The sequence below is a fragment of the Synchiropus splendidus genome, chromosome 8 (genome assembly GCF_027744825.2).
Source record: "Synchiropus splendidus isolate RoL2022-P1 chromosome 8, RoL_Sspl_1.0, whole genome shotgun sequence".
Taxonomy (NCBI): Eukaryota; Metazoa; Chordata; class Actinopteri; order Syngnathiformes; family Callionymidae; genus Synchiropus; species Synchiropus splendidus.
In genome coordinates, this window is record NC_071341.1 from 17,076,666 (window position 1) to 17,091,122 (window position 14,457).

The 14,457-nt window shown below is 46.0% G+C and overlaps 3 protein-coding genes across 5 annotated transcripts; 2 read left to right on the forward strand and 1 right to left on the reverse strand.

Moving 5' to 3' along the window:
* Positions 1–701: 701 nt before the first annotated feature.
* Positions 702–6,643, reverse strand: LOC128763513 (eukaryotic translation initiation factor 4 gamma 1-like). 2 transcript variants are annotated; one of them, XM_053872351.1, is made up of 20 exons: positions 6,507–6,643; positions 5,587–5,673; positions 4,815–4,877; positions 4,414–4,743; positions 4,202–4,348; positions 3,708–3,944; positions 3,533–3,637; positions 3,181–3,471; positions 2,999–3,098; positions 2,892–2,934; positions 2,587–2,807; positions 2,414–2,511; positions 2,181–2,353; positions 1,936–2,061; positions 1,777–1,858; positions 1,612–1,710; positions 1,407–1,535; positions 1,211–1,292; positions 1,004–1,144; positions 702–934 (listed from the first exon to the last, which is right to left on the reverse strand). In XM_053872351.1, exons 2-20 carry the CDS (start codon positions 5,665–5,667, stop codon positions 759–761), a joined length of 2,724 nt encoding a protein of 907 aa, XP_053728326.1. In that variant the 5' UTR covers positions 5,668–5,673; positions 6,507–6,643; the 3' UTR covers positions 702–758. The 2 variants fall into 2 exon arrangements, with proteins under 2 accessions (XP_053728326.1, XP_053728325.1); XM_053872350.1 differs by lacking the exon at positions 6,507–6,643 and adding an exon at positions 5,974–6,401 and having other exon boundaries at positions 705–934.
* A 57-nt stretch (positions 6,644–6,700) lies between these two features.
* eif3k (eukaryotic translation initiation factor 3, subunit K) lies at positions 6,701–9,114 on the forward strand. 2 transcript variants are annotated; one of them, XM_053872357.1, is made up of 8 exons: positions 6,701–7,050; positions 7,913–8,011; positions 8,131–8,251; positions 8,348–8,425; positions 8,504–8,570; positions 8,644–8,721; positions 8,799–8,924; positions 9,001–9,114. In XM_053872357.1, the coding sequence occupies exons 1-8, from the start codon at positions 6,989–6,991 to the stop codon at positions 9,030–9,032; spliced, it is 663 nt and encodes a 220-aa protein (XP_053728332.1). In that variant the 5' UTR covers positions 6,701–6,988; the 3' UTR covers positions 9,033–9,114. The 2 variants fall into 2 exon arrangements, with proteins under 2 accessions (XP_053728332.1, XP_053728333.1); XM_053872358.1 differs by having other exon boundaries at positions 6,831–7,050; positions 8,351–8,425.
* A 554-nt stretch (positions 9,115–9,668) lies between these two features.
* Positions 9,669–14,055, forward strand: LOC128763516 (alpha-soluble NSF attachment protein-like). The gene is made up of 11 exons (XM_053872356.1): positions 9,669–9,914; positions 11,396–11,475; positions 11,540–11,656; positions 12,164–12,210; positions 12,286–12,363; positions 12,439–12,494; positions 12,568–12,652; positions 12,705–12,809; positions 12,876–12,944; positions 13,093–13,143; positions 13,511–14,055. Exons 1-11 carry the CDS (start codon positions 9,817–9,819, stop codon positions 13,610–13,612), a joined length of 888 nt encoding a protein of 295 aa, XP_053728331.1. The 5' UTR covers positions 9,669–9,816; the 3' UTR covers positions 13,613–14,055.
* Positions 14,056–14,457: the final 402 nt, after the last annotated feature.

The following is a 14,457-nucleotide window of genomic DNA, read 5'->3' on the forward strand; positions in this document are numbered from 1 at the left end:
AGGTATCGAACAAATTTGTTGAACTGATGATGGTTTAAAAGTTATTTCAAAGTGGCATTGTAACAATCTCTTAAAATTCTCAGGTAACTTCCCGGCCACTGTTTGGAAATGAGTCCGATAAATCTAATCCTTTACATTCTTTTGCCACAAATTCCTTAACATTAATCGGTTCCTAAAATGATCAAGGAGATGCTCTTCAACCACAAGTAGATCCACGCAGAGTGTGCTGAGCGAGACAATGCTAGTGAATAAAGACCCTTTATAGTCGCTATTGTAAGTCAGAAAAAAAGTCATTGACCGTAAGCATGAGAGAGGAAACGTAGCAACACATGGACACGCCCACAGTGTCCGCCCACTCGTATTCAAATGTACTGCCTTTCTGCACGGAAAACTACAAAATCGATCAACAGAAGCTTCTCTAATAAGACAAAACAAGAAAACCAACTAGCGTATGGTGATATATAAAAAAGAATAAATAAAAACAAAAATGCAGAAATGCATCGATGTGGAAATTAATAATATAAATAGGAAATGCAGAAGATATATATATATATATTTTTTTTTTTTTTAAATATGCAAGGAGTTGTAAATAAACCAAATGCATAGACAGTTTTATTTCATATTTTACACGCATGCTGAGAAATAAAAGAACCCAAATAACAACCTAAAAAACAGGTGTTAGTTTTGTATAATAAAACAGAATTGTAATATATAATTATATTATATTATAATAAAATGTCTGTGCAAAGTCTCTCGAGTTAGATGATGAAGTCCTCAACGTCTCTGAGCCAAGTGAAGAAGCCTGCAACGGAGTGGAGTGCTGGCTGCCTGCCCAGCATCTCAGCCGGGTCTTTGCTTGACTCCCAGGAGAAGAAGGTCTCCTCTGTGATGAGGTCCTCGTCCAGGAGAGTGTCAAAGAACATCCGGAGCAAATCTGAGGCAAAAGTGAGGGTCACAGAGGTTCGGTCGGGCTGCAAGGCTTGGGCTCGTCTGGGCCACTCACATGCTGGATGGTCCATCTGCACCATCAGAGCCTGAAGAGCGAACAGAGCCTGCAGCTGCTTCCGCTCATCTGTCAGGAACTTCTGCAGCAGCTTGGCCCGTCGATGGATCTGCCTCGCGCTCACCTTGAAGACGGTCTTGACTGCAACAGGGAAGCATAACATGACTACACAACGCCATTGTGACGTGCTGGAGGAGCGGGACTCACAGGTGATTGCCGACTGGCAGACGCAGGTCGTAAGGACTCGAGCAAACATGTCGGAGGCCATCTGCTGCTCCTCAACGTTCATCTAAACACACAAGCTCTTTTTGTTCACTTCAGTACAGAAGTCAAGATCGACGCCACCTGCAGCCTCAGACAGTCATCACAAACTCAGCAGACACTCCTCTCGCACATGACTCACCTGAATCCAGCTGGAGATGTTCTGGTTGTCGGCCTCCTCCTGCAGGAGGAGGGAGAGCTGTGAGGTGATCTCTGCGTCGTTCAGTCGCTTCTTCTTCTGTGAATCATCCTCAAGTGTGAACTCCAGATTCTGTCAAAGGTCCAAACTAGCCATCAGTTCTTGGAGGAGTGGACTGCTGAAGCAGCATGTCACGTCACTGCCTCACCCTTTCTTTCACAAATGTTTTGACTGTGACTTCTTTAGGGAGGAAGTCCGTCCACTGCAGCCCCGCCTCTCTCCACATGGTCTTCACTGAGTCCTGGCCCTGTTTGAGGAGCATGCGCATCACAGACACATCGTCTTATCAAGTGTGCAGCAGACAGATTCCCACCATGTGTCTGCAGAGCAGTTCCAGGATTGGAACCAGCAGCTTGTCAGCCTTCCCTGATGGAGTTAGACATTTGGAAATCTCCCTGGAAACCAAACACTAGTCAAGTTGCAATTGATAACCAGGAGAGCGCTGACATTATTCATGTAGAGAGGGTCGTACCTGAAGAGCGCCCCCATTGGGACAACGCCCTCTTGGACCATGGGACGGATCAGTTCTGCCAGGTACAGCCAAATGTGCGGGATGTCTATGACCAGGTCCTCAACCATCTCCAGGATGTGGTGAAGCCTGCGGATTAGGAAAATAGTTCCAGAACATGCAGAACCTCAGGAACTCCCATCATGGGACACCAACCAGAACAACCACTCGGCATCACCCTCAAGTGATCAAACAAATAGGATTTATACCCTTTGTAGTACTGCTGAGTCTGCAGCGTTTGGTTCTTGATCAGGTGAAGCAGCAGCAGCCCCATGTCCTCCCTTGCTTTGGGGCTTTTTTCCAAGGTATAATCCAGACCAGTTTGCACAAAGACAAACAGCAGCTGAGGGCAGTTTAGCTCCTGAACACAAGTCAAAGCTTCCTGTCGGGACGAAAGGTAAAAAATGAGAACATCCATCAGTGTGATGTGTCATGTGCCTACCTTCAGGTCGTTGATGGTGAGGTACTCTTGGATGATGGCTGTGGACTTGTTCTTCAGGTTGGTCACTGGGGGCGGGGACGTGGCGGTTTTGTGCCCATCTGTTCAAAACACAAGACAAGATGAAACCGAAGGTTACTTTCTTAGTCCTGCAGAGTCAAGGCTGTTCTCCTCACTCCTGCTGTGTTCTCTGGAGCGCTGACACTCTGCCCCGTCTTCTTCTCCGTTCACCGAGTCTGCAGACCTGGTGTGGCGTCTCGGCTGCTGCCTGTGCTCATACTCGCGTATGACGCTATACCTGTGCACCCTCAGCTGGTCTCCTTCACTGTCAGAGCGCAGGTCGGAGCCATGATCCGAGTGTTCGCACGGACTGTAGAGCTGCCGACCGGTGCTGGCTCTGATGAAGACCCAAGTCACATGGATCACATACAGTAGCCAAGGATGGTTTGTGTTTGTAAAGCGGGTGAGAAAAACAACCGACCTGTAAATGCTGGTGACCAATGGACGACCGAGTGAGTCCAGTCCTGAAGTCAGAAGTAGAATGTTGCAGCAGGGTTAGTCGGCTTCAGAAGGTTGGGAGACTCCTACCAGACTCCACGACGTCGCTGGCGTTTCCTTTGCACCAGTTGAGGCGTGCTCCTACTCCTTCTCCCAGGACGAGCGAGCGATGATAGTCTCGGAGTGGCCTCTTGACAGTGAGAGCAACAACTTTACCACCTGGACTGAACCCTCACACAGCTCCACACACCACCGGGAGGCGCTACTCTTACCTTTGTGCCGTTGCTCAGGTGCGGGATGTCGACTGCCTGCTTCCGTAGGTTCGGAACTGGCTTCCACCGCTCATCTTGCCGCCAAATACTGTCTCGAGGGCTGTAGCTGCCTCCACCGACTCCCGGACCTGCCCTGACCATCCTGCCCTCTGGACTCCCGCTCATCTCCCTTTTGAAGAACGTGGATTGATGCACCTTCACTTGCTCCATCTGCTTCTCCAACTCAGCCTCCTTGTGTATTTGGTCCAGGGTCTTTGGTCCTTGATCACCCCTCCGAGGGACCCAATTGTTCTACAAGGGTAAAAAAACAAGTCCAAAAACCAGGTGAGGTAGCTAGATGATGTTCAGTTACCTGCCGAAGGTCCAGCACGTCCTGTAGCATGAAGCGGATTCTGGTGGAGGTTCTTCTCTCCTTCACTATGGTCTTCATCTGGTAGAAGTACTTGTCCATATGAGTCTGAGGAGCATCACAGTGACTGATTGTCTAACCAGACCTCGGAGTCATGCAGGTGGTCTGTGTGCTGTACCTGGTCATTGTCTGCGTCCAGGTTCTTCCCGATGGTGGACAAGAGTTTGCAAAGACACTCCAGGAACTCGTCGTCAGGCGTCCGGAGAAGCTTTATGATGCAGTCGTGCATGATTACGTCGTTAAGCATCCTGAGGTTGAAGAGCTCGCCGATGAACCTCACGTTGCCGAGGGATCTTCTCCTGGCTTTGTCTTTGGCCTCCTCCAGCTCTTCAGTCAGGAGCTGCTTCTCGAGCTCCTGGGGACAAAGGTTGGATATGGAGTCAGAGAAGACTCAGTCTACAGCTCCTTCTAACTGACTCCACGTTGGTATGACAACTGGCCTATAGCCGACTTCCAAAATATGATGGGCGAATCAGAACGTTAGGTGACGGTGAAGATCTTGCCACCTGCCAGTCCAACAACTTCTTGAAAATCTGATCTCATACAGAAACTACTGCTCCTTACTACAGCAACCATTCATCAGGGCCTCAGATTTAAGTCTCAGTACTTTACCCCTGAAGCCTCCTCTAACTCCTTCTGCTTCTGTAAAACCAGCTGGTTGTGGTTCTTGTCTGTCTGGAACTCTTTCTGGCACTGGACCAGCAGCAGTGCACTGAATTTCACCTTCTGGCCGGGTTTGTCTGCCTTCTGCACCTCAATCTGAAGCAGATTATTGGGGGTCATTCCTCAACGACAGGAGTCTGGCATCGCCGGTTCTCACTTACCGCCTTGAGATGGTGGCACATCCTGGCGTAGGCCACAGAGAAGTTTGGTTCAGAGATGGCCTTCTCAAACATGAGGTCAATGACTCCTTTCAACTTCTCTTCTGAGTTGATATTCAGGTCTGTGACTCGTTTCATCAGCTGGTTGAACTTCTCAGGGGTCAGTTTGTTGAGGATGCTGCGAAACTTCTTCAGCAGATCCTGGGTCTCCCGGTCCTTCTCTGCCTCTCTTCCTGCTGCCTGGCAGGACTTCTTCATGGAGGGCCTCCAGGCGTTCTCAGCTTTGTTCAGCTTCACATCCGAGAGGGGCATCCCCGAGATGATCTTCCTCGGCTGTGGGCACAAAGGAGATGATGAGTTCGTATCTGTGCCACCATGCATCACCTACTCATGTGGACGCTCACCTGAGGACTCTCCAGAGGCTCGATCCTTATGTACCGCCTTTCTGTCTGAGAGAGACGAGCTTCCTGGAGGAAACCAACATCGGCACAGGAATTTCTTTCAAGATCTGTATGTTGTAGACCTGCAACCTAACCCTGCCCGACTTCAGCAGGACCTCGTGCAGCCTGAAACCCTTTTCTACAGAATTAGGGTGGAGTTCTAGGTTCCATCAAGTTGTGACTTTTCTGGTCAAGGTGACTGACATGGAACAATATGCCCCAGCTCTCCAGCTTCATGTCAGTTCATTCCATCGGGCTCAAGAGTTCTGAGAACTTTGTGCCTGGGGAACTAAACCTTCTATTTCAGCCCTTGCTTGACCAATGTTAAAGTTGGTCAAGGGTTGCAATGAGCCCTGGACTTCATGGCAGACTGGTCATCATCTAATATGACTAGGATTTCTAGTTCAGCCAGGGCACAGAGGGTTTAGGTGACTGACTGCCACCAGACCTGATCTCTGCTGTTGGCAGATGATGTGACGCTCTTGAAACTGAGGAAGGGAAAAACATCCCAACAGTGAAGGAGTTCAAACATGTCAGTGTCTCTGTGGTGCATGAAGGCGACGGTTGGATGGCAGCTGTGAGGAGAGTTTAGCATTCTGTCCCAAGATTGCTTGTGCGGTTAGAGGTTTGAATCCCTGTTTTCCACTGGTACAAGACATATGGCATGGCAAAGATTTCATCACTGGAGTCAGCCCAAAGACTTCACTACAGATGTATTCAGGAGGGTCAAACTCACCGACCGCCCGGTGCTGGACCTGGACAGGTTTGCAAAAGGTGGTATGAAGTCATGACGACCAGGTCGATGCAGAGGATTCATGTTGGGCTGAAGAACACAAAACAACATTTTTAGGGGCTAGGGGTACATCGGTGGAACTGACAAGTAAAAGACTCCAGTTTCAGGTCTGTGGTTTTGAAAGTGAAGAAAGCCTTGGGGGGGTGTTGCCCCAAAGTAGAGCCTTGAAGCATGTACTTTGCTCTCAGCATGAGACTTGGTCAGGTTGGTGTAGAGCTACTGGCTAGTGCCAGGGGATCCTGAAGACGATGTAACATCCTCCAAACTGCTTCTAAAGGTTGTTAAATAAACAAGCAGACAGATAAACAGGAGCTTCATGAGGCTCTTCACCTTGTCCAGGACGATGTCACTGAGGTCGTTGAGGCATTTTGGCTTTTGCAAGCTCGCCGGAACAAACTGTAAATTCAGGAGAAACTCCCGTTCATATTTCTTTTTCTCCTTCACTGAACTTCCTGTGTCAATGACTCCTGAATTCCCTGAGTGCCCAACATCAGCTCCTGCAAACTCCCCCATCATCCTAGCTTTGTTTTGGCCCTTCAGAGGAGCTGGACAGGAGATCGACAGGCTCCTTGCCCGATATCTTGTGTACTTAACTCAAAAAAACAGAGACCTCGAGGGTGAAGCTCCAACGGTTGTGATGACCTCATAAAGAAACTGACAAAAGGAAAGTATAAATGTCTAAAACTGTTCACAATGTTGTTTGATGTTTAATCTGAAAAACATTTTAATTCAATTGCTTGTGCTAGGACAAATGTTGTTCCCGTTCTTAGGAGCGACTATATCTTGCTGCGCTTCCTGAGACATTTTATCTTCTTTTTGTGCTTTGATTCTGTGATGTCACAACCAAGCAAAGGTTTCCTCACCTGAAGAAGTCACAAAGCTTTTTGTGACACTCCACGGTCACAATGAAAGGAAGCTGAGCAGCAAAGCTCATTTGGTCAATATAAAAGGTTTCAATACTAAACGTGTAACTGACAGTTGAGTAAATATTAGTGGCAAGCAAGTTGTACAGCTTTTTTAAAATAAGATTATTTTTTATTCTTCAATTTAAAAAGATTCATATCAATAGAATTACAGAAAGATTGAGAAATCGATATGAACTCATTCTTTCATATTCTTAAAAAGCAACGTTACAAAATCATAACGCACACGAAATCTGAAAAAAAAAGCTTTTACACAAAAGTAACTTCAAAAAGGCGTGGTGGTCGACTCTATTGTTTTCATCAAACTACTTCCGGTTAGCCGTCTTCTGGTTCCGGTGTTCCCCAGTGGTCGTCCAGATCGTCGGTCCACGTGTGGATTTCCTTCTGATTTTAACCAATTGTTGCCTCAACAACCGGACCAAATGTCGTCGACTTTTGAGCAGATGAGGGCGAATGTTGGGAAACTCCTGCGAGGAATTGACCGGTACGCAGGATCGCTAACGTAGTAAAGAGCTAGCCAGCGTTAGCCTGTATGCTAATGCAGGCAGCTAGTAGTGGCTAACTGCTTAGCAGCTAAAATATATTTCCGAGTTAATTTGTGTTTATATGATTATAAAGTGCCGAATATTCTGGTGAGATGCTCCCATGCGTCTAATACTCATGACTTTACCGCCTACATTGACAGATTTCGCCGTATGAACTTTTTTTCCTGGCAACTGAAAGCCTTGCTTTCTTTTTTTGTCTGTTTATTTTCGCCCAACCCTGCGAAAATAACCTTTTTAAAAATTGAAATCATGTTAAACTATTGCTACTGATTATGTTTTCTTGTTTATAGAGATGAGTCCTGAACAGTTGTGTTGTCTGTAGTACTTAAAGATAAATTATGAATGTTGGATAATGTTTGTTTTTAATGGAAGAAAGGATTTCATATGTTTACGTTGTAACTCCAAATATTGAAGCTGGTTAAAACATGTAGGCTTTTGTTGTCTTTACTGTTAGTGTTGGATGTCCAAAACAGTGAAGAGTTCTTGATAAAGCTCAGAGTATGGTGCAGAAGATTCTATATTGACGTGCGAGTGCACAAGTATGATTTTATAAAGGTATAATTTACCTGCTTAAAGCTTAGAATCCAAAGTCTGTGGGGCTGCGACATCAATAGTGTGGTTGATAAACCCAAATTTTAAAAAAATTGATGCATCGATCAGTCGCTATGTCCAGATTTGATTCCAACTGTATTGTCTCTGAAATGATGAAATCCAGGCATGGATGCCCAGCCTTGAAAACATTGGATTGTGTGGTATCATCTGCAGATATTTCAAAACTAACACTTTTCATTATCTCTCCAGATACAACCCTGAAAACCTGGCGACACTGGAGCGGTATGTGGAGACACAGGCTCGAGAGAATGCCTACGACCTGGAGGCAAACCTTGCTGTCCTTAAACTGTAAGATTCCTGCCGATGTCAAGTCCCCCTTGTTTTTAAAGTCATCCTGTTGAACATACAGTAGTTTTTCCCTGCTAAATTTGAACGATAACCGACTGACACAGATTCTCACCCGACAGGTATCAGTTTAACCCGGCCTACTTCCAGACCCATGTGACGTCACAGGTCCTGCTGAAGGCTCTGACCAACCTCCCTCACACAGACTTCACGCTGTGCAAGTGCATGATTGACCAGACACACGTATCCTTTTGGTGCCCTCGCAGTTGTTTTCCCTGTGAGTCATATAGTGGGGGGGACTTTGGTGTATGTGCGGGACTTTCCTTGACTACAGTGTCGCAGCAAGAGGAACGACCGATCAGACAGATCCTGTACCTGGGGAACCTGCTGGAGACCTGTCACTTCCAAAGCTTCTGGGTACAACTAAATACTTATTTCCTTCCAGCCACCTTTAGTTTGTTGCTGACCATTTTTGTTTTCTTTTTTTGATTCCAGACGACTCTGGAGGAGAACCGTGAGCTTATAGATGGCATCACCGGTTTTGAGGATTCTGTCCGCAAGTGTGAGTGTGATCACGATCACTTGACAGGTACAGTCATGTGAGTGTGTATTTACAATCTGACTGTCCTCTGCAGTCATCTGTCACGTGGTGGGCATCACCTACCAGACCATTGAGCACCGGCTGCTGGCTGAGATGCTGGGAGACCCGCTAGGTAAGAGTCCACACTCCGATCGGTAAATCTTGGTCACCTGCGGGTGTTCAAATGTCTGACGGTTGTTGACTCTGCAGACACCCAGGTGAAGGTGTGGATGAACAAGTACGGCTGGACGGAGAATGAAGAGGGTCAGATTTTTATCTTCAACCAGGAGGAGAGTGTCAAACCCAAGAACATCGTAGAGAAGATCGACTTTGAGAGTGCGTTGGTTACTCCGTGGGTCTGCGTGAATCTTTACCCACATGTTGTTCATGCTTTTTGCTCCTGTGATTTCAGGTGTTTCCAGCATCATGGCCACATCCCAGTAACAGACTCAAACCTCCTGCTGCAACAGTCATTTTGGTTCCATCATCACGTTTTTCACAATTAAAAATAATTTATCAAAAACAAGTCTTTTGTGCACGTTTCTATGAATCGGGCAACTTAAGTATAGCACCTGTATCACCCCAGCATTGGTTGATTTTGTGTTCTTCATGAGTTTATTTCCATTTACACACACATATGTCGATGATTTCACGGGCACAAAATATCTTGTTGGCTGCGTGTTGAGAAAAAAAGAAAACGATCCGATCGACAAAACCTCATTCAACAAAAAGGTATAAAAAATACTGGAAACATTTTTACATGCGGGGGTAATTTGGAGAAGAAATTGAGATTGTGTGTTTTAAAACCGTTTTCACATAGCTAACTGTTCTACATTGCATTTATTCCCCCAAAAATGTCCTCATCACAATCGAGTTTCTCTGGTTTACGTCATCATTGGCGTTCGTTCACTTTAAGAGGCATTCAGGACGGTTGGATTCAGCGTTGAGACGTACATGTCACCTTAATGTTCTAAGGTGGAGGCATACAAAGCGACGTTGCAGCTTTGAAATATTGCTTCATAAAAACATAAATTATTCAAAGTGGGAAAGAAAGCGGTTGCTTTTTATATCGCAGTTCGTGTCGGCGAGAGTATTTTCCAAATCGTCCCTGAACGCAACCCTTTGTCACGTGACTCTGTTGACAGATGACGTATCCGTCAGCGATGTGACGAACCGCTGCTGCATCTGCACGAAAAGTTTCTGTCCGTCCACCTGCCTCGCCTCGAAAATGGACCACAGTGGGAAGGAACAAGAAGCGGAGGCTTTGAAAAGGGAGGCGGACAAAAAGGCCAGCTCCGTCGGCGCGCTTGTTGGGCGGATGTTCGGGTGAGTTTGGCTGGTTTCCCTACAGCTAGTCGCGTACGTAAACATGGCTGCGTGCTCGCGCTCTGTCGTAGGTGTGTGCAGACTGGTAACAAATATTTGCGACTCAAAATATCACGAGTCGCAAGAGTGACAGTCCATTATCATTATCCCTTTTTAGTGCTAAGACTGTAGACTACACTGAAATGTAATTCAATGGATTAGAATGCTACATCAAGGAGGTCCAATATGTTCATATGTATGTATCACACTGATTCCACTGGTGGAAACAATGTTGATGTTTCTCTGAATCATCCGATTTTAGATTGTATATCAGTTGAATATATTGTTCCCTGAGACATACTGACATCATACTTTCCTGTTTTATCCCATATGAAGATGACTGCTTGGAAAATGATCGATGATGAACTGTTTGAAGTTGTTTGATTTTATCAGAAGAATGTCTCTTTGCTCCATCTCTCCAGACAATACGATGGTCATATTGCACGTAAATGGCAAAACCTGCCAAACTTGCTTCAGAAGGCATTGGATTTTGTCTAAATAAACACAAAAACAAACAAAAAACTTATTATATTTAAAAAATGTAATTGTAATATTGAGGAAGTCATTCAGAAGAACATTATAGCATCATATAGTGTTCCAGACTTTGCTGTCCTCTTTTTCTAAGGCTGCCTGAAAATCCCTTTATTATTATTATTATTATTATTATTGTTATTATTAATAATAATAAATGTAGTGTGTATCATATGTGTATATTCATGTATAGATGTATAGGCTGTAATGCTTTAATTTATTTTATTTTTACATTTTTATATTTTGACTTTTTATTCCATTTTGGTGACTTCAATGCCTGCAAAGTGGCCCCTACACTATTGTGTTTGTGGTAGTTTGCTGTTATTGCCGTTTGTGTTAGCTTCGCTGAATATTGATGATTGTTTTTTTTTGTCGATTAGGATTAAAATGTGACTCTTACAATGTCTCAGATTCCATGTTCAGGTTGTTATGCTAATGTAGCTAATGCTAAGCCTTTTAAACATGCCATGTCTTGGTCGCTACAACTCCACCTGTTGGCCTGGCATGTACACTACATCGGTGTCGATGACTCTTCACAAACTTGGGAATTAGTTTTGGCTCAGAGGTCAGGCTGTGAACAATGTGATCACGAATCAGAGTCTCTCTTAAGTGTTTTGCACACGTACCTTTTGACCGCAGACAGCTTTAAAATGGAAGTAGTTCAACTTGAATATCAGAAGAAACTTGTTGAGCGTGTCAACATTGAATCATCACTGCAGCTGAGCTTTTGTGTCAATCGAGCAGAAGGCTTCATGAATTCTTGTGAAAGAACAACACACATGCTCATATTTGTTCAGTTCAAGCCAGTACATTTGGTGAAAATGACTTGGTGTTTTTTTCATCCACACTTTTTATACCTTTAAATCAGAGTTGAGGATCATTTCTCTAAGTAATCCGGGTGCGTCTTACAGCGGATCCTCCAAACCAGAAGAGGCCTGCGATCTCTACATCAAAGCAGCCAACATGTTCAAGATGACCAAGAACTGGACGGGTGAGAGCCTCCCTCACTCACTCATGTTATCCTAGGGTGACTGACGTCTGAGTCCTGTGTCCAGAGGCGGGGAAATGTTTCTCCAAAGCCGGTCGGATTCACCAACAGTCCGGGCGGCAGCACGAGGCTGCCAATGACTTCATCAACGCCGGGAACGCCTACAAGAAAGTGGATCCAAAAAGTAATTTTTACCGTGATTTACCGTGTCAAAGGTCAATTTGTGATGAGTTCTGTTGGACCCACTTGGCTGTCAGATGAATTGCCACAGTAGACATAAGTATAAAGATAAATCTTCAATAAATAGCTTTTTGCAACACAGCTCACACTAGAAAGTCCACCCCTCAGACCTCCAAAGACCTGTGAGACACGGTCACTTCTGAGGCTCTTGGGAAACGTGGACTTCTCCTCTGACAGCAGTTTCACCACGGTCAAACTGAGGAGAAACGGAGAGTGGAGGAGGGTTTCTAACACATCTGCAGCTTCTGATCCGATCACAGACTCTTCAAGACTGGAGGCGTTACTCTCAGAGGCTCTTCTCCAAGCTTACTATGCTAATAAAACCTTCCAAGTGAGAAGACCAGAAGAAGAAGTCAGCTCTGATCTGAGTCTGGTGTGGATGACTGGGCTCCTCACACCAAGAGTTCAGCATGTATCGCGTCATGGTCTGGTGACTTGTGTTTGTCCACAGAGGCAGTCGAGCTGGTGACCAAAGCCATCCACATCTACACTGACATGGTGGGGACAGAACCATCTCACTTCTGAGCTCTTCTCTGTCGCTTCTCTTCAGCGGGCGTGTCCTTCTCTTTCCAGGGTCGCTTCACCACCGCAGCCAAACATCACATGACTCTCGGTGAAATATGTGAGACGCAGCTGGACGATGTGACTCAGGCCAGTGGACGTTCCTCTGCTGCAGAAGATCTGAAGATCTTTCTTGTTAATTCAATCCTTGTGTGGTTCCTCCAGGCCGTCGTCCATTACCAGCAGGCGGCAGATTACTACAAAGGAGAAGAATCCACGAGGTGTCAGTTCCCTCTCTCCTTCTCACTCCCTAAAATCTCCGTGGTCATAATGGTGTCTCACATCCTCCTCCAGCTCTGCCAACAATTGCCTTCTAAAAGTGGCGGCTCACGTGGCACTGCAGTATCAGTACCAGAGAGCCGTGCAGATCTACGAGCAGGTGAGTCTTTGTTCCGCCAGGCTGTCGTCCACGGTAACCATGTGACCCACAGATCGGCACCTACTGCATGGACAGCCCGCTGCTCAAGTACAGTGCCAAAGACCACTTCTTCAAGGCGGCGCTGTGCCACTTCTGCATCGACATGCTCAACGCCAAAGTGAGTTGTGGCATGGCTGCCGCGAGGCGCTCCCTCGCCGCTGACCTTTGTTCTCATGACCCGCAGCTCGCTGTGCAGCGATACCAAGAAATGTTTCCAGCTTTCTCCGACTGCAGAGAGTGTAAATTGTTGAAGGTGAGTCCAGCTGATGCGATTCGTACTCGGGTTGCCAGGTTATCTATCAGACAACCTGTGGGAACGATGAACAGACCTCAGAAACTTGAAAATCTTTTTAAGTTTCATCACACAGCTTGTGATAACAGTGTGAGTTTTGTTCTGACAGAAACTTCTGGAAGCTAGTGAAGAAGGAGACGTGGACGCGTTCACTAATGCGGTGAGTGGATGAGGAGGAAGCTACACGGGAAACAATATTCGGGCTGTTTTTGTCCCAATTTGGCCTCTTCCCGACCACGTCAGGTAAACCACCTTGTCTCAGATGAGTTGACCCTGTGTGATGTGGTGATATTGGACCTCAATGACTGTCTGTTTGCACTAATATTAACATTAGAAAATGTGCCCCACCTGTTGAAAAAGCTCAGTTTCCCTCAAGATGAAATCACCCAGCCACGCCCACTCTGCTGTGATTGGTCAGCCCGTCTCTTCTGACAGCTGCTGTCAAACATCCAGCGACTCCGAATCCCCATTTCAGCTGCGGTGGCGTCTGACAGATGTGTTTGGTTCTGACTCGTGACTCCCTTCAGGTCAAACAGTTCGAGTCCATCACTCGGCTGGAACCCTGGGCCTCCAGCCTGCTGCTGCGGGTGAAAGACACCATCAGACACCAAGAAATCGACCTCCGCTGACCGTCATTGACCCTCCGAACTGGACCAAATATTTTTACCTCCTTTATCTTTTTCTACTGACAACAACTCCAGGTGTAAACTCAGATTATTTTTCTTATCCCAGTTCGGCCCTCTGAGAGTGTAGCCGTGATGTCAACCACCTTTAAGCCGTACTGTTTGTGTGGGAGGAAAGAGCCCTGCATGCTTGGGGAGTTTCTGTTAAAAGCTTTCATCCAATTTGACCCATTTGTTTTTTTACATCTCCGAAAACGTTTGCCAAGAGCGTTCGTGGAACACCTCAGCCTTCTTCTAACTTGTGTGTCACCAGCTATAACATTATGAACGCCTGTCCGTGGCTGTTGTGATGAAACACATTGACAAGCTCCCTGTGGAACAACGGTTCTGACCACTGCAGGAGTAACACTTGCTGTGTTTTGTTTTGCATCTTGAAATAAAAATGACTTGACAAACCAATTTTTTTTTTATTTGTGAAGTTTTGAAGATTACCATTTAACCACTGCTTTTGTTTCACTATGAACAACTCACCACTGCAAGTGCACATGATGAGTGACACCAGCCTTCAGGAGTGCGACACTAACCCGCCTGTCACTGGCATTTCTTCATCAGCGGGAACTTATGGAGCAAACATGTTGACCTGGGAGGAGCTAGGTTTTACTCAGAGTTTATTTATGTCCTGCTAGTTCAATGAAGCATATGCCCCATAAGAAGTCTGTGCGGTCTGGACTGTGTGGAGCCTCAGTGTCCTTGACTTGATCTGCTCCTCATCATCGCCCCACATTCTTAATCTCAGTGACCTACTTCCTGATTCCTGTCGTACTTCAGATTGACAAACTTGAAAATCAGCA